This window comes from Phyllobates terribilis, unplaced genomic scaffold (genome assembly GCF_046119375.1).
Source record: "Phyllobates terribilis strain yellow unplaced genomic scaffold, ASM4611937v1 Scaffold_4__5_contigs__length_816908805, whole genome shotgun sequence".
Taxonomy (NCBI): Eukaryota; Metazoa; Chordata; class Amphibia; order Anura; family Dendrobatidae; genus Phyllobates; species Phyllobates terribilis.
In genome coordinates this window covers 4,213,791-4,233,446 of record NW_027362764.1, presented here as the reverse complement: position 1 = coordinate 4,233,446, position 19,656 = coordinate 4,213,791, and the positions used below count along the sequence as shown (strand labels likewise).

General features: G+C 45.0%; 1 protein-coding gene across 3 annotated transcripts in view; it reads right to left on the bottom strand.

Moving 5' to 3' along the window:
• The window catches only part of LOC141264775 (unconventional myosin-Ig-like), a 443,459-nt gene that overhangs the window by 276,303 nt on the left and 147,500 nt on the right, over positions 1-19,656 (bottom strand). For all 3 annotated transcript variants that reach the window (XM_073677080.1, XM_073677078.1, XM_073677079.1), the window contains 4 exons: positions 13,752-13,866; positions 4,148-4,318; positions 1,840-1,910; positions 1,672-1,746 (listed from right to left, as the gene is read on the bottom strand). In XM_073677080.1, the coding sequence (XP_073533181.1) occupies positions 1,672-1,746; positions 1,840-1,910; positions 4,148-4,318; positions 13,752-13,866 (432 nt within the window). The remainder of the gene's footprint in view (positions 1-1,671; positions 1,747-1,839; positions 1,911-4,147; positions 4,319-13,751; positions 13,867-19,656) is intronic.

Sequence of the window (19,656 nt, the reverse complement as noted above, 5' to 3'; positions counted from 1 at the left end):
GGTTAAAATCGTAGAACTCTTTGGCCACAATGATCAAGGGTATGTGTGGAGAAAAAAATTGGCACAGAATTTCAGGAAAAAAACATCTCACCAACCATTAAGCATGGGGGTGGATCAATCATGCTTTGGGGTTATGTTACAGCCAGTAGCACGGGGAACATTTCACATTTAGAGGGAAAAATGGATTCAATGACATTTCAACAAATTCTTGATGCAAACATAACACCATCTGTAAAAAAGCTGAAGTTGAGAAGAAGATGGCTTCTACAAATGATCCTAAACACACATCAAAATCCACAATAGACGACCTCAAAAGGCGCAAGCTGAAGGTTTTACAATGGCCCTCACAGTCCCCTGATCTCAACATCATTGAAAATCTGTGGCTAGACCTCAATATAGCAGTGCATGCAAGACGCCCCAGGAATCTCACAGAACTGGAGGAATTTCTAAAGGAAGAATGGATGAAAGTCCCTCAAAATATAATTGAAAGTTCTTGGCTGGCGATAAAAAGCGTTTACAAGCTGTGATACTTTCAAAAGGGGGCGCTGCTAGGTACTAACAATGCAGGGTGCCCAAACTTTAGCATCAGCCCATTTTTCTTTTTGTAAGTTTTAAAATGAAAAAAATTGCAATATTTTTTTTTTGCCTAAATTACAAAGGAAATGTGTCATCTGTAAACTTTAGGCCTTTTAGAGATCATTTCATCTTCAACTTGCTTAACTGTTCACAATAACAGTAATTTTGACCAGGGGTGCCCAAACTTTTACATGCCACTGTATCACATTGGAGATGAATTAAAAATACAATGTATGCAATCAGCTCCTGGGCTCCCTCTAGTGGATACTGCAGGCATTTTCAATCTAGATGCATGAAGGGATGATGTCACAGATGTGTCAGGTGTAATAGACAGTCACTCTGGATCTGGCTGTGGAAGGTCACTGCGCTTGGCATTACAGACGCGTTCTTAATCCTTCTACCTTTAGGACCCAGCGGCAACCTCCCTCCTGCTGATTGACACACCCTTGCTGGGGAGTTAAAAACACTCAGTTTGCTCCAGGCAATTGCCGGTGATACTTCTATGTACAGGCTTGGAGCACTAGCAGTCGGCTAGCGTCTTCTCTGGTGCCCTTGGAGGACAGTTGGTGTAACTCCTCTGGTGTCTGCTCAAGCTAAGTTTATTCCCTTTGTTTGTCTACCTTGTTGTCTTTAGTTTGTAGTGGGGCCTAATCAGTGCTCATACCTCCCCCCTCCCTATCTAGGGCCAAGCTCTAGGGTCATCCAGGGTTTAGGGTCTTACTCGGCGATAGGTGTGGAACCTATATAGGTACAGTAGGGTAGGCAGGGTAATATTAGATCTGCCTAGGGGTCTCTACTCCCCCTTTCCCTAGTGTTTGGGCTTTCTCCCCCTCTTCCCTTCATGTTGCACTTAGTATTTCCCACACCTTGCGTGACATATGAAGGGGATTTGGAGCTTTGCATCCCAAAATAAAGGCCCTCACTGCTATACAGATGTATTAAGAAATGAGTCAGTGCAGAATTGTGAATCTATATAGAAATGTTGTAGAAGGAGAACATTGACTTTAAGGATAGAATAGGATTATACAAAACCAGCATTTTTATAGAGCGGCAGACGGTGTGCAGGGAGCGTTGTCTATGCTGGAAGCGCCTCACCTGTTAAACATTAAACGCTTGAAATCTTGGAATAACGTGTCCTTGTTCTTGTCCAGGAATCCTTCCACCGAATACCTGGGGATGAAATCCGGGTCATGTGCCGTCATCACTTTTATAGTGAGGATTCAGCGGGTGTCTGATTTATAGAGAATAGCTTATTACACTCACGTCACATCCCCGGCGTAGTGCTTTATCCGGAAATCTCGGTTGAAGGCCATTGACTTGTCTGTTGGGGAAAGCTAAAAGCAATGATGAACATGTTACTTCTGCGCTCAGCGATGGCACATACTACATTGTCACATATCTCACAGGTCTCTGTCGCTGCTGTTCACACTCGTCTTTGGAGCATCAGGGTTTCTCATATTTAGTAAATTTCCTGAAATGTCCAGGAGTTAACTAGATAAAGGCGAGACCCCCAACTACAGATAAGCAGACGAATGTCCTGCACACCCCGCATCCTCGCCTCTCGCCATTCCCGTGCTCTTCAGTCCTGGGCAGCGCCCCAGACAACATCCTCGCCCAGGAGTGAAGAGGGGCAAGAGCCAGGAGATGTGAGCACCGGCACATCTAATCTACGGGCCGCATATATGGGAAGGGGTCTGGTCTGGGGTCTGTAAATAAGGGGGTCTGGTCTGGGGTCTGTATATATGGGAGGGTCTGGTCTGGGGTCTGTAAATAAGGGGGTCTGATCTGGGGTCTGTATATATGAGGATCTGGTCTTGGGTCTGTTAATAAGGGGGTCTGGTCTGGGGTCTGTAAATATGAGGGTCTGTATATATGGGAGGGTCTGGTCAGGGGTCTGTAAATAAGGGGGTCTGATCTGGGGTCTGTATATATGAGGATCTGGTCTTGGGTCTGTTAATAAGGGGGTCTGGTCTGGGGTCTGTATAGCTAAAGATCTGCTCTAGGGTTTGTACAAATGGGGTCTGGATGGAGGCTTTCTATTTATCGGGGGGTTGGTGTCTGCACAAATTAGGGGTCTTTGGTCTATAGATTTATGGGGGTTCTGGTGTAAGGTTGGTATCAACGGAGGGAGTGGGGGTTCGGCTGAAGGTCTTTGTAAGGGTCTGTGCCCACGATGCGTTTTTCAAGCGTTTATGCTGCGGAGTTTTTGCAGCGTAAACGCTTGGGAAACGCTTGGTAATCCGCCCCCCATGGTCCCTAATAAAATTCCGCACTTTCAATGCCCACACTGCTGAATTTTCCGCAGCGTTTTTGATGCACTGAAAATTCCGCAGCACGTCCATTATTTGTGCGTTTACGCATGCGGAATTGCCATCTACAATGCATTAGAAAACGCAAGGCAATTCCGCATGTGCAAAACGCGAGAAAAACGAGTGAAAAACGCATGTCAAATTCCGCACGCGTTTTTCCGGGCAAGGAGATGCAGAAATGAAGCGGAAATTTTCTGTTTCACTTCTGCATGTGGGCACATAGCCTTAATGTGGGTCTGTATGTATGGGGGTCTGGTCTAGTGTACATATTTATGGGGGCTTGTATGTATGAGAGGACCAGTATTGGGTCTGCATCAACCCTGGTCGAGGGTCTTTATAGATGGCCGTTCTAGAGGCTTTATGTAGGGGAGGTTCCATCTTGATCTGTGGATCACCTATGTACTCGGAGGAAGTTTGGAGCGCCTGGATGAGAGCTTTCTTTTAGCCACAGTGGGGATAAGTCCTAATGGTAATAGGGGCACCCTATCTGTATGGCTAATGTGATAGGAGGATTACATAATCTAATGTGGTTCATACAATGTATTTGGGTATAATGGACATTGTTGCCAATAGTACTTAATATCCCCTATTTATGCTGAATTTTTATTTTTATTTTTAAAAAAAGGATTACTTTTGAGAATCCATTGGATACGGATGAGGTTTACTGGTGGATTTACAATGAATAATATATAATATTAACATAGATAAATGGTGGTGTGTTCATCTGTAAGCAGCATCTCCTGGGACGCTTGTGTGTTCACTTAGGTTACACGAGCGCTGAGCACTTTATGTCGTTTAATGTATTTTATATTATATATTTATTAAAAGTTACGTTTTAATTATTCCTGGCTTGATTAGAATTATATGGAGGTCTGGTCTACAGTGTGTATATATGGGGGTCTATTCTGGGGTCTGTATACATTGGGGGCCTTGCCTGGGGTCTTCAAATTTAGGCCTGAATAAAGGGATAGTCTGCTTGGTATAAAGAGGGTCCACATTTTTTAATGCATCCGGTCAAGGGTTTACATTTATTTCCAGGGTCCGGGCTTTATTTCTTCTGGGGGTCTGGCATTTATATTGGGATGTAATGAGGGCTCACATGCACTATTTGTGAGTCGAATTCTGCAGGTTGTGTCCGATATAACTGAGCATCGAGGTGAGCGCAGCATTGTATTTCCCTGATGTCCCTGTCCAGGAGTTGGGAATAATAGGGGTTAGTTATACGGACCGGACCCCCCAACCAGGAGCCGCCGTGGCCTCACCTTCCTGCTGCTGTAATGGGGGTGTCTGCACAGTTTGCTGTTCATGGACTCCAGGAAGATGGTGTCTGTAACGTCTCCTACTGTCAGACAGGCCTCGTCCAGGATGGAGATGATCCCTTTATGGGACTGCTCCACCAGATCCACGATGATCTGATTATTAAAGTATTCAATCTGCGAGAGAAGAGGAAATACAGCTGTGATATTATAAGAGGGGATTCCTATTCTCCATAAACCGAGCCCTCGAGCACAGGCCCCATAAAAGCCTAAACGCTTCCATCATTGCTCAGTGACTGACAGTTATCTCTGCACACACAGTCACACAAGACGGCTGTCAGTCACTGAATAGCGCCGCCCCCTGGACTCCTACGCACACAAACACCAGAGAAGTCAATGTCTATCAGTCTGATCAGCTCCTCCGGCTCTATAACCTCCGGCTGCGGATCAGATACCGCTATCACACGACAGGTTTTATTTCAGGCTCCGTTTACATGGACAGAATATCGGTATGAAATCACTGCTGATAGGGAATGATTTACTGATCGGCAGTGGTTTACACAGAAACTGAGCGATCTATATAGACTATAAGAGGTGTACATAAGCAGCCATGGATCTCGGCAGCTCGAGTGCTGTTTACACAGGACAATGCGCCGCCGAGAACCATGATCTTTGATGCAGCACAATAGTTAATTTCACCCGATGAAATGAGCATTTCACTCATTTATTAAGTGATCGGCAGCCTGTTTACACGGCAAGATAATCGTGAAACGAGTGACTATATCATCGCTCAATCACAATTATCTTGCAGTGTAAATGCCTCTTAACTGACCAGTCTCTTCCTCCTGTGCAATCACTGTGTGCAGTCTCTTCCTCCTGTGCAATCACTGTGTGCAATCTCTTCCTCCTGTGCAATCACTGTGCGCAGTCACTTCCTCTTGTGCAGTCACTGTGTGCAGTCACTTCCTCTTGTGCAGTCACTGTGCGCAGTCACTTCCTCCTGTGCAGTCACTGTGCGCAGTCACTTCCTCCTGTGCAGTCACTGTGTGCAGTCACTTCCTCTTGTGCAGTTACTGTCTCCAGTCTCTTCCTCCTGTGCAGTCACTGTGCGCAGTCACATCCTCTTGTGCAGTCACTGTGTGCAGTCACTTCCTCCTGTGCAGTCACTGTGCGTAGTCTCTTCCTCCTGTACAGTCACTGTGCGCAGTCTCTTCCTCTTGTGCAGTCACTGTGTGCAGTCTCTTCCTCCTGTGCAATCACTGTGTGCAGTCACTTCCTCTTGTGCAGTCACTGTGTGCAGTCACTTCCTCTTGTGCAGTCACTGTGTGCAGTCTCTTCCTCTTGTGCAATCACTGTGCGCAGTCACTTCCTCTTGTGCAGTCACTGTGTGCAGTCTCTTCCTCTTGTGCAGTCACTGTGTGCAGTCTCTTCCTCTTGTGCAATCACTGTGTGCAGTCACTTCCTCTTGTGCAGTCACTGTGTGCAGTCTCTTCCTCTTGTGCAATCACTGTGCGCAGTCACTTCCTCTTGTGCAGTCACTGTGTGCAGTCTCTTCCTCTTGTGCAGTCACTGTGTGCAGTCTCTTCCTCTTGTGCAATCACTGTGTGCAGTCTCTTCCTCCTGTGCAATCACTGTGTGCAGTCTCTTCCTCTTGTGCAATCACTGTGCGCAGTCACTTCCTCTTGTGCAGTCACTGTGTGCAGTCACTTCCTCTTGTGCAGTCACTGTGTGCAGTCTCTTCCTCTTGTGCAATCACTGTGTGCAGTCACTTCCTCTTGTGCAGTCACTGTGTGCAGTCTCTTCCTCTTGTGCAGTCACTGTGTGCAGTCACTTCCTCTTGTGCAGTCACTGTGCGCAGTCACTTCCTCCTGTGCAGTCACTGTGCGCAGTCACTTCCTCCTGTGCAGTCACTGTGCGCAGTCACTTCCTCCTGTACAGTCACTGTGTGCAGTCACTTCCTCTTGTGCAGTTACTGTCTCCAGTCTCTTCCTCCTGTGCAGTCACTGTGCGCAGTCACATCCTCTTGTGCAGTCACTGTGTGCAGTCACTTCCTCTTGTGCAGTCACTGTGCGTAGTCTCTTCCTCTTGTGCAGTCACTGTGTGCAGTCACTTCCTCTTGTGCAGTCACTGTGTGCAGTCACTTCCTCCTGTGCAGTCACTGTGCGCAGTCACTTCCTCCTGTGCAGTCAATGTGCGCAGTCACTTCCTCCTGTACAGTCACTGTGTGCAGTCACTTCCTCTTGTGCAGTTACTGTCTCCAGTCTCTTCCTCTTGTGCAGTCACTGTGCGCAGTCGCTTCATCTTGTGCAGTCACTGTGCGCAATCACTTCCTCTTGTCCAGTCACTGTGTGCAGTCACTTCCTCCTGTGCAGTCACTGTGCACAGTCTCTTCCTCCTGTGCAGTCACTATGCGCAGTCACTTCCTCCTGTGCAGTCACTTCCTCCTGTGCAGTCACTTGTGCAGTCACTTCCTCCTGTCTAGTCACTGTGTGCAGTCACTTCCTCCTGTCTAGTCACTGTGTGCAGTCACTTCCTCTTGTGCAGTCACTTCCTCCTGTCTAGTCACTGTGCGCAGTCACTTCCTCTTGTGCAGTCACTGTGTGCAGTCACTTCCTCCTGTGCAGTCACTGTGTGCAGTCACTGTGCGTAGTCTCTTCCTCTTGTGCAGTCACTGTGTGCAGTCACTTCCTCCTGTGCAGTCACTGTGTGCAGTCACTTCCTCCTGTGCAGTCACTATGTGCAGTCACTTCCTCCTGTGCAGTCACTTCCTCCTGTCTAGTCACTGTGCGCAGTCACTTCCTCTTGTGCAGTCACTGTGTGCAGTCACTTCCTCATGTGCAGTCACTGTGCGTAGTCTCTTCCTCTTGTGCAGTCACTGTGTGCAGTCACTTCCTCCTGTGCAGTCACTGTGCGTAGTCTCTTCCTCTTGTGCAGTCACTGTGTGCAGTCACTTCCTCTTGTGCAGTCACTGTGTGCAGTCACTTCCTCCTGTGCAGTCACTGTACGCAGTCACTTCCTCCTGTACAGTCACTGTGTGCAGTCACTTCCTCCTGTACAGTCACTGTGTGCAGTCACTTCCTCTTGTGCAGTTACTGTCTCCAGTCTCTTCCTCTTGTGCAGTCACTGTGCGCAGTCACTTCATCTTGTGCAGTCACTGAGCGCAGTCACTTCCTCCCGTACAGTCACTGGGCACTGTCACTTCCTCTTGTCCAGTCACTGTGTGCAGTCACTTCCTCCTGTGCAGTCACTTTGCACAGTCTCTTCCTCCTGTGCAGTCACTATGTGCAGTCACTTACTCCTGTGCAGTCACTTCCTCCTGTACAGTGACTTGTGAAGTCACTTCCTCCTGTCTAGTCACTGTGTGCAGTCACTTCCTCCTGTCCAGTCACTGTGTGCAGTCACTTCCTCCTGTCCAGTTACTGTCTCCAGTCTCTTCCTCTTGTGCAGTTACTGTCTCCAGTCTCTTCCTCTTGTGCAGTCACTGTGTGCAGTCACTTCCTCATGTACAGTCACTGTGCGAAGTCACTTCCTCCTGTCCAGTCACTGAGCGCTATCACTTCCTCCTGTCCAGTCACTGTGTGCAGTCACTTCCTCCTGTACAGTCACTGTGTGCAGTCACTTCCTCCTGTACAGTCACTGTGTGCAGTCACTTCCTCTTGTGCAGTTACTGTCTCCAGTCTCTTCCTCTTGTGCAGTCACTGTGCGCAGTCACTTCATCTTGTGCAGTCACTGAGCGCAGTCACTTCCTCCCGTACAGTCACTGGGCACTGTCACTTCCTCTTGTCCAGTCACTGTGTGCAGTCACTTCCTCCTGTGCAGTCACTTTGCACAGTCTCTTCCTCCTGTGCAGTCACTATGTGCAGTCACTTACTCCTGTGCAGTCACTTCCTCCTGTACAGTGACTTGTGAAGTCACTTCCTCCTCTCTAGTCACTGTGTGCAGTCACTTCCTCCTGTCCAGTCACTGTGTGCAGTCACTTCCTCCTGTCCAGTTACTGTCTCCAGTCTCTTTCTCTTGTGCAGTTACTGTCTCCAGTCTCTTCCTCTTGTGCAGTCACTGTGTGCAGTCACTTCCTCATGTACAGTCACTGTGCGAAGTCACTTCCTCCTGTCCAGTCACTGAGCGCTATCACTTCCTCCTGTCCAGTCACTGTGTGCAGTCACTTCCTCCTGTACAGTTCAATGTGCGCAGTCACTTCCTCTTGTGCAGTCACTGTGTGCAGTCACTTCCTCTTGTGCAGTCACTGTGTGCAGTCACTTCCTCCTGTGCAGTCACTGTGTGAAGTCACTTCCTCCTGTCTAGTCACTGTGCGCAGTCACATCCTCTTGTGCAGTCACTTCCTTCAGTCCAGTTACTGTCTCCATTCTCTTCCTCTTGAGCAGTCACTATTCGCAGTCACTTCCTCCTGTCCAGTCATTGTGCGCAGTCACTTCCTCCTGTCCAGTCACTATGCGCAGTCATTTCCTCTTGTGCGGTCACTGTGCGCAGTCACTCCCTCCTGTGCAGTTACTGTGTGCAGTCACTTCCTCCTGTCTAGTCACTGTGTGCTGTCAATTCCTCTTGTGCAGTCACTGTGTGCAGTCACTTCCTCCTGTCCAGTCACTATGCGCAGTCACTTCCTCCTGTGCAGTCACTTGTGCAGTCACTTCCTCCTGTGCAGTCACTTGTGCAGTCACTTTCTCCTTTGCAGTCACTGTGTGCAGTCACTTCCTCTTGTGCAGTTACTTCCTCCTGTCCAGTCACTATGCGCAGTCACTTCCTCCTGTGCAGTCACTTGTGCAGTCACTTTCTCCTTTGCAGTCACTGTGTGCAGTCACTTCCTCTTGTGCAGTCACTTCCTCCTGTCCAGTCACTATGCGCAGTCACTTCCTCCTGTGCAGTCACTTGTGCAGTCACTTTCTCCTTTGCAGTCACTGCGCGCAGTCTCTTCCTCTTGTGCAGTCACTGTGTGCAGTCACTCCCTCCTGTGCAGTTACTGTGTGCAGTCACTTCCTCCTGTACAGTCACTGTGTGCAGTCACTTTCTCTTGTGCAGTTACTGTGTCCAGTCACTTCCTCTTGCGCAGTCACTGTGTGCGCAGTCACTTCCTCTTGCGCAGTCACTGTGTGCAGTACCCTGTATGCTAAGCCCTTTGTGACTTTGTATATCAGTTTCTGGGTCAGGAAGCAGCTGTCTGCTGTCTTTTGCTGTTGACCATATTAATGCTAGCAGGGCTGTGAGTTTTCAGAGGAGCGGTCGCAGAGGTCCTTATCCTCCTCAGTGTGCAGAGACAGCTAACTGCCTGCGGAATGTGCAACGTGATCTGGTGTCACTGACTACACTGCGTGCAGAATTACCAGCAGTGCCGATGTCACCAGATCATCATTTTCTGAAGATTTCCCACCTCCGAGTTGTATAAATCTGAATGCTGATTGGATGAAGCAGATCAGGTGACGTGTATTTGTGTAAGTTGAGGAGGCTGAGCCCGACCACCACTGAGCAAGACACAGAAATACAAGGTGCTCAGAGATATGGCCCAGGTGAGGAGGCTGAGCCCAACCACCACTGAGCAAGACACAGAAGAACAAGGTGCTCAGAGACACGGCCGAGGTGAGGACACTGAGCCCGACCACCACTGAGCAAGACACAGAAGTACAAGGTGCTCAGAGACACAGCTGAGGTGAGGAGGCTGAGCCCGACCACCACTGAGCAAGACACAGAAGAACAAGGTGTTCAGAGACATGGCTGAGGTGAGGAGGCTGAGCCCGACCACCACTGAGCAAGACACAGAAGAACAAGGTGTTCAGAGACACGGCTGAGGTGAGGAGGCTGAGCCCGACCACCACTGAGCAAGACACAGAAGAACAAGGTGTTCAGAGACACGGCTGAGGTGAGGAGGCTGAGCCCGACCACCACTGAGCAAGACACAGAAGTGCAAGGTGTTCAGAGACACAGCTGAGGTGAGGAGGCTGAGCCCGACCACCACTGAGCAAGACACAGAAGAACAAGGTGTTCAGAGACATGGCTGAGGTGAGGAGGCTGAGCCCGACCACCACTGAGCAAGACACAGAAGTACAAGGTGTTCAGAGACACAGCTGAGGTGAGGAGGCTGAGCCCGACCACCACTGAGCAAGACACAGAAGAACAAGGTGTTCAGAGACACAGCTGAGGTGAGGAGGCTGAGCCCGACCACCACTGAGCAAGACACAGAAGAACAAGGTGTTCAGAGACACGGCTGAGGTGAGGAGGCTGAGCCCGACCACCACTGAGCAAGACACAGAAGTACAAGGTGTTCAGAGACACAGCTGAGGTGAGGACACTGAGCCCGACCACCACTGAGCAAGACACAGAAGTACAAGGTGTTCAGAGACACAGCTGAGGCGAGGAGGCTGAGCCCAACCACCACTGAGCAAGACACAGAAGAACAAGGTGCTCAGAGACACGGCCGAGGTGAGGACACTGAGCCCGACCACCACTGAGCAAGACACAGAAGTACAAGGTGTTCAGAGACACAGCTGAGGTGAGGAGACTGAGCCCGACCACCACTGAGCAAGACACAGAAGAACAAGGTGTTCAGAGACACGGCTGAGGAGAGGAGGCTGAGCCCGACCACCACTGAGCAAGACACAGAAGTACAAGGTGTTCAGAGACACAGCTGAGGTGAGGAGGCTGAGCCCGACCACCACTGAGCAAGACACAGAAGTACAAGGTGTTCAGAGACACAGCTGAGGTGAGGAGGCTGAGCCCGACCACCACTGAGCAAGACACAGAAGAACAAGGTGTTCAGAGACATGGCTGAGGTGAGGAGGATGAGCCCGACCACCACTGAGCAAGACACAGAAGAACAAGGTGTTCAGAGACATGGCTGAGGTGAGGAGGATGAGCCCGACCACCACTGAGCAAGACACAGAAGAACAAGGTGTTCAGAGACACGGCTGAGGTGAGGAGGCTGAGCCCGACCACCACTGAGCAAGACACAGAAGTACAAGGTGTTCAGAGACATGGCTGAGATGAGGAGGCTCAGCCCGACCACCACTGAGCAAGACACAGAAGTACAAGGTGTTCAGAGACACGGACGAGGTGAGGAGGCTGATCCCGACCACCACTGAGGAAGACACAGAAGTACAAGGTGTTCAGAGACAGAGCTGAGGCGAGGAGGCTGAGCCCGACCACCACTGAGCAAGACACAGAAGAACAAGGTGTTCAGAGACACGGCCGAGGTGAGGAGGCTCAGCCCGACCACCACTGAGGAAAACACAGAAGTACAAGGTGTTCAGAGACACGGCCGAGGTGAGGACACTGAGCCCGACCACCACTGAAGAAGACACAGAAGTACAAGGTGTTCAGAGACATGGCCGAGGTGAGGAGGCTGATCCTGACCATGACTGAGGAAGACACAGAAGTACAAGGTGTTCAGAGACACGGCTGAGGTGAGGAGGCTGAGCCCGACCACCTCAGGCAGGGAAACGTCAGGACTGAGACAAGAAGTATCTGATACAGATTGTTCTCAGGTTTTATGGACTGATGAGATGAGACGACTCTGGATGGAGCAGATGGACGGGCCGGACTGGATCAGTACCGGGCACAGACCTCCACTGCCCCTCAGACCCCAGCGAGGTGGAGGTGGGCACTGCTATGGACTGCGATTATTAACCCCTTCCTAACATGTTCAAGTTCCATTTTCTGTTTTATCCTCCTCTTCTTCCAGGAGCCATAACGCTTGTATTTTTCTGCCCACATAGACATATGAGGACTTGTTTTCCGCAGGACGAGTTGTATTTTTGAATGACGCCATTCACTTTACCACATACTGTACTGGAAAATGTAAAAAAAATTCCAAGTACATTGCAATTGTGAAAAAAAAATGCATTTCTGACATTGTTTTTTTTTAATTGTTTGTACAGCGCACTGTCATGGTTTTACCGCAACAGGGAGGAGCCAGAATACCGCAGCATCTGATTACACGCACTCCGCCACTGATTAGAAGCCCTTCTTCCTCATATTAAATGGTGCAGGTTTCTTCTAGCAGTGCAGGGGATAATCTGCTCAGTTAACAGCTCATTGGAGCTTACCTGCATTAAGGCTCTCAGCTGTTCACTGTTGGCCACTCCCCTCTCCAATATATTCTGGGCTCTGGCTAGCAGTCATTGCCAGAGCTAGCTTCATTGCTGCATGGTTTCAGGAGTTAGTGGAGAGTTGTTGTTTGAGAAGGAGTTTGGTGGATTTATCTGAGACTGTCGCGTAGTTTTGGTTGTGTGCAAATCCTCTCCTTCTCCTACTTAGATTTTTTCCCCATCCTCCACTCCCCAGTGTTTTCCTTTGTTGTTTGTGTGTGCATATTTGTATGATCTGTATTTTCCTTTATATCTGTTCGCATTACCTTGTTAGTCTGGTTGGTGTATTGTCATACACCACTAACCCCCTTTTCCCTGGGTGGTGAGAGAGAACAGAATGAGGGTGGATTCAAGAGCTCAGGAAGGTACGTGGCCCAGGTGTCTTCACCTTCAGAAGTAATCAGGGGAACAGGGCCAGCTAGGGCACCCCCTAGTGTTAGGGACAGGGAAGGAGCCCCTGGTCCCAGGATGCCCGACAACAGACTCTTGACACATACATTGTGTAATAAAAAGGACCTGGCAATATGATTCTCCTCGTCAGTAAGATTACGGCGATAACAACCTTGTCCAGTTTGATTTTTTTGATTGTGTCTCCATATTAGGAGTCCTGTAATGCTTACATTTTTTGGTCGAGCTCCATGAGGAAATATCTTTTGCTGGACGAGACAACGTTTTTATTGATACCATTTTGGGATGGATATAACAGTGTTAACAATTGGTTTAATTAATTTTAGACTTTGATTGGCCTTTTCTGGAGGCGGCAATAACATATACTATAAGTGTATTTGTTATTCTCTATTTTTAATGGAGGAAAATGGAGGATTTGAACTTTTAGGGTTTTTTTGATATTGTTTTACTTTTCACTGTATTTTTTAGCCCCCTCAGGGGACTTGAACCTGCGTCTGTCTGATAGCTTGAGCTATATATTGTATATATATGTACCATAGTATTGCTGCACCTAGTATAAATCACGGAGCTCAACTCCACCCCGGCTGATAGAGGCAGGTCCTGGCTGTATTACCTGCCGGATGTAGGGCGAACTCACCCCCTGAACCTGCTTCATACACCCGCTACCAACTGGCGCTGTACAATTTTCACAGAACATAAAGAGGGATAAACTGTGGCAAGTTTTGACAATGCTGCTGGCTACACCAATTTATCATTTCTTTCTAACCTGGCAGGAGGGGATGTCAGAGGGAGCGGTGATTATTGCATTTTTGCAAATTTTTTAAATTCCTTTTCCCCCTTATTTGATGCGTTTTTGCTGCAGATATGAAGCAACGTTTTTAATGTGGTTTTTATAATACAGAAAGTGGAAACAAATTGAAAACAAAGGTAAAACCAAGGACAAACACATATAGCAAAATTCCACCCTGTACTCCAGAGAACATCCCCACATGACAGATGACAAATACATGTGTCTGATACAGATTTCCTATACATATTAATTCTGTAACTTCATATAGAAAAATCATTCCTGAGCACAAAATAACATGAATGTCACTATTATAACTTACATGCTGCCACTCGATGCCTTCTCTCTGGTATTCAGCCTGCTCCTGCCGGAGGATCAACTCGATAAACAGCTGCTGAAGCTTCTCATTACAGTAATTTATACAGAACTGCTCAAAGCTGCGGGGGCAAAGCAGATCGATTAATACACGTAGGAGGCAGTATTATAGTAGTTATATTCTTGTACATAGGGGCAGTATTATAGTAGTTATATTCTTGTACATAGGGGGCAGTATTATAGTAGGTATATTCTTGTACATAGGGAGCAGTATTATAGTAGTTATATTCTTGTACATAGGAGCAGTATTATAGTAGTTATATTCTTGTACATAGGAGCAGTATTATAGTAGTTATATTCTTGTACATAGGAGCAGTATTATAGTAGTTATATTCTTGTACATAGGAGCAGTATTATAGTAGTCATATTCTTGTACATAGGAGCAGTATTATAGTAGTCATATTCTTGTACATAGGAGCAGTATTATAGTAGTTATATTCTTGTACATAGGGGGCAGTATTATAGTAGTTATATTCTTGTACATAGGGGCAGTATTATAGTAGTTATATTCTTGTACATAGAGGGCAGTATTATAGTAGTTATATTCTTGTACATAGCAGCAGTATTATAGTAGTTATATTCTTGTACATAGGGAGCAGTATTATAGTAGTTATATTCTTGTACATAGGGGGCAGTATTATAGTAGTTATATTCTTGTACAGAGCAGCAGTATTATAGTAGTTATATTCTTGTACATAGGGAGCAGTATTATAGTAGTTATATTCTTGTACATAGGGGCAGTATTATAGTAGTTATATTCTTGTACATAGGGAGCAGTATTATAGTAGTTATATTCTTGTACATAGGGGCAGTATTATAGTAGTTATATTCTTGTACATAGGGGGCAGTATTATACCAGTTCTATTCTTGTACATAGGGGGCAGTATTATAGTAGTTATATTCTTGTACATAGGGGCAGTATTATAGTAGTTATATTCTTGTACATAGGAGCAGTATTATAGTAGTTATATTCTTGTACATAGGGAGCAGTATTATAGTAGTTATATTCTTGTACATAGGGAGCAGTATTATAGTAGTTATATTCTTGTACATAGGGGCAGTATTATAGTAGTTATATTCTTGGACATAGGAGCAGTATTAAAGTAGTTATATTCTTGGACATAGGGAGCAGTATTATAGTAGTTATATTCTTGTACATAGGAGCAGTATTATAGTAGTTATATTCTTGTACATAGGGAGCAGTATTATAGTAGTTATATTCTTGTACATAGGGGCAGTATTATAGTAGTTATATTCTTGTACATAGGGAGCAGTATTATAGTAGTTATATTCTTGTACATAGGAGCAGTATTATAGTAGTTATATTCTTGGACATAGGGAGCAGTATTATAGTAGTTATATTCTTGTACATAGGGAGCAGTATTATAGTAGTTATATTCTTGTACATAGGGGGCAGTATTATAGTAGTTATATTCTTGTACATAGCAGCAGTATTATAGTAGTTATATTCTTGTACATAGGGAGCAGTATTATAGTAGTTATATTCTTGTACATAGGGGCAGTATTATAGTAGTTATATTCTTGTACATAGGGAGCAGTATTATAGTAGTTATATTCTTGTACATAGGGGCAGTATTATAGTAGTTATATTCTTGTACATAGGGGGCAGTATTATACCAGTTCTATTCTTGTACATAGGGGGCAGTATTATAGTAGTTATATTCTTGTACATAGGGGCAGTATTATAGTAGTTATATTCTTGTACATAGGAGCAGTATTATAGTAGTTATATTCTTGTACATAGGGAGCAGTATTATAGTAGTTATATTCTTGTACATAGGGAGCAGTATTATAGTAGTTATATTCTTGTACATAGGGAGCAGTATTATAGTAGTTATATTCTTGTACATAGGAGCAGTATTAAAGTAGTTATATTCTTGGACATAGGAGCAGTATTAAAGTAGTTATATTCTTGGACATAGGGAGCAGTATTATAGTAGTTATATTCTTGTACATAGGAGCAGTATTATAGTAGTTATATTCTTGTACATAGGGAGCAGTATTATAGTAGTTATATTCTTGTACATAGGGGCAGTATTATAGTAGTTATATTCTTGTACATAGGGAGCAGTATTATAGTAGTTATATTCTTGTACATAGGAGCAGTATTATAGTAGTTATATTCTTGGACATAGGGAGCAGTATTATAGTAGTTATATTCTTGTACATAGGGAGCAGTATTATAGTAGTTATATTCTTGTACATAGAGGGCAGTATTATAGTAGTTATATTCTTGTACATAGGAGCAGTATTATAGTAGTTATATTCTTGTACATAGAGGGCAGTATTATAGTAGTTATATTCTTGGACATAGGGAGCAGTATTATAGTAGTTATATTCTTGTACATAGGAGCAGTATTATAGTAGTTATATTCTTGTACATAGGGAGCAGTATTATAGTAGTTATATTCTTGTACATAGGGGCAGTATTATAGTAGTTATATTCTTGTACATAGGGGGCAGTATTATAGTAGTTATATTCTTGTACATAGGGGCAGTATTATAGTAGTTATATTCTTGTACATAGGGGGCAGTATTATAGTAGTTATATTCTTGTACATAGGAGCAGTATTATAGTAGTTATATTCTTGGACATAGGAGCAGTATTATAGTAGTTATATTCTTATACATAGGGGCAGTATTATAGTAGTTATATTCTTGTACATAGGGAGCAGTATTATAGTAGTTATATTCTTGTACATAGGAGCAGTATTATAGTAGTTATATTCTTGTACATAGGAGCAGTATTATAGTAGTTATATTCTTGTACATAGGAGCCGTATTATAATAGTTATATTCTTGTACATAGGAGCAGTATTATAGTAGTTATATTCTTGTACATAGGAGCAGTATTATAGTAGTTATATTCTTGTACATAGGAGCAGTATTATAGTAGTTATATTCTTGTACATAGGGGCAGTATTATAGTATTTATATTCTTGTACATAGAGGGCAGTATTATAGTAGTTATATTCTTGTATATAGGAGCGGTATTATAGTAGTTATATTCTTGTACATAGGGAGCAGTATTATAGTAGTTATATTCTTGTACATAGGAGCAGTATTATAGTAGTTATATTCTTGTATATAGGAGCAGTATTATAGTAGTTATATTCTTGTACATAGAGGGCAGTATTATAGTAGTTATATTCTTGTATATAGGAGCAGCATTATAGTAGTTATATTCTTGTATATAGGGGGCAGTATTATAGTAGTTATATTCTTGTACATAGGGGGCAGTATTATAGTAGTTATATTCTTGTACATAGGGGCAGTATTATAGTAGTTATATTCTTGTACATAAGAGCAGTATTATAGTAGTTATATTCTTGTACATAGGGGCAGTATTATAGTAGTTATATTCTTGTACATAGGAGCAGTATTATAGTAGTTATATTCTTGTACACAGGAGCAGTATTATAGTAGTTATATTCTTGTACATAGGGGCAGTATTATAGTAGTTATATTCTTGTACATAGGGGGCAGTATTATAGTAGTTATATTCTTGTACATAGGAGCAGTATTATAGTAGTTATATTCTTGTACATAGGAGCAGTATTATAGTAGTTATATTCTTGTACATAGGGGCAGTATTATAGTAGTTATATTCTTGTACATAGGGGCAGTATTATAGTATTTATATTCTTGTACATAGAGGGCAGTATTATAGTAGTTATATTCTTGTATATAGGAGCAGTATTATAGTAGTTATATTCTTGTACATAGGGAGCAGTATTATAGTAGTTATATTCTTGTACATAGTGGCAGTATTATAGTAGTTATATTCTTGTACATAGGGGCAGTATTATAGTAGTTATATTCTTATACATAGAGGCAGTATTATAGTAGTTATATTCTTGTACATAGAGGGCAATATTATAGTAGTTATATTCTTGTATATAGGAGCAGTATTATAGTAGTTATATTCTTGTATATAGGGGGCAGTATTATAGTAGTTATATTCTTGTACATAGGGGGCAGTATTATAGTAGTTATATTCTTGTACATAGGGGGCAGTATTATAGTAGTTATATTCTTGTACATAGGGGGCAGTATTATAGTAGTTATATTCTTGTACATAGGAGCAGTATTATAGTAGTTATATTCTTGTACATAGGGGCAGTATTATAGTAGTTATATTCTTGTACATAGGAGCAGCATTATAGTAGTTATATTCTTGTACATAGGAGCAGTATTATAGTAGTTATATTCTTGTACATAGGAGCAGTATTATAGTAGTTATATTCTTGTACATAGTGGCATTATTATAGTAGTTATATTCTTGTACATAGGGGCAGTATTATAGTAGTTATATTCTTGTACATAGGGGCAGTATTATAGCAGTTATATTCTTGTACATAGTGGCAGTATTATAGTAGTTATATTCTTGTACATAGGGGCAGTATTATAGTAGTTATATTCTTGTACATAGAGGGCAGTATTATAGTAGTTATATTCTTGTACACAGGGAGCAGTATTATAGTAGTTATATTCTTGTACATAGTGGCAGTATTATAGTAGTTATATTCTTGTACATAGGGGCAGTATTATAGTAGTTATATTCTTGTACATAGGGGGCAGTATTATAGTAGTTATATTCTTGTACACAGGGAGCAGTATTATAGTAGTTATATTCTTGTACATAGGAGCAGTATTGTAGTAGTTATATTCTTGTACATAGGGGCAGTATTATAGTAGTTATATTCTTGTACATAGGGGCAGTATTATAGTATTTATATTTTTGTACATAGAGGGCAGTATTATAGTAGTTGTAGCGCCGGCGTCCCTGCCCTCTGCTAGGCAGGGACTCTGTTCCCCTCACCCCTCTGCTCCGAGCCCGGCGTCCTCCTCCCGCTCTGCTGGCAGCGCGCGCTCCTTCCCGGCCACTGTGCTTAGGGCGCGCGTGCGCGCGCTCCCTCCCTCTTAAAGGGGCCGCGCGCGCCGTCCTAAGGAGTCCCCGGCCAATGGCCGGAGGACTTCACCATATATAAGGCACCTCCTCCAAAATGGAGGTGCCCGAGCAATGTTGTTGCACTGTTCACTACTCTGCTTCAGCCCTCAGGTCCCGTTGCCAGTTACCTGCCAGATTCCTGCCAGTTTGCTGTTTGATTCCTGCCTGATATTCTGCTTACCTGCCTGCTAGCCTGAGGTCCGACGGTCTGCCTACCGACTCCTGTCAGTCTGTCTAAGGACCAGCTTGCCCGCTCACCTGGGAGCGCTCCTCTGCTACCTGCCTGCTAGCCTGAGGTCCGACGGTCTGCCTACCGACTCCTGTCAGTCTGTCTATGGACCAGCTTGCCCGCTCACCTGGGAGCGCACATCTGCTACCTGCCTGCTAGCCTACCTGGAGGCTCCGCCGTCACGTGCTGTGACCACCTGCCATTCCAGAGACTACTGCCCGCTCACCTGGGAGCGCACACCTGTTACCTGCCTGCTAGCCTACCTGGAGGCTCCGCCGTCACGTGCTGTGACCACCTGCCATTCCAGAGACTCTCGCTTGCTCACCTGGGAGCACACATCAACCATCTGCCTGCTAGCCTACCTGGAGGCTCTGCCATCACAGGTCGTACCTACCCTTTACCCAGAGACTGCCCCGGTCACTTGCCGTGACCTCCTGCTCGATCATCCAGAGACTGCCCCGGTCACTTGCCGTGACCTCCTGCCCGTTCATCCAGAGACTGCCCCGGTCACTTGCCGTGACCTCCTGCCCGTTCATCCAGAGACTGCCCCGGTCACTTGCCGTGACCTCCAGCCCGTTCACTCAGAGACTGTCCCGGTCACCTGCTGTGACTGCCTGCCCGTCTTCCCTGGTCGCCACCCGCTCCCTTACA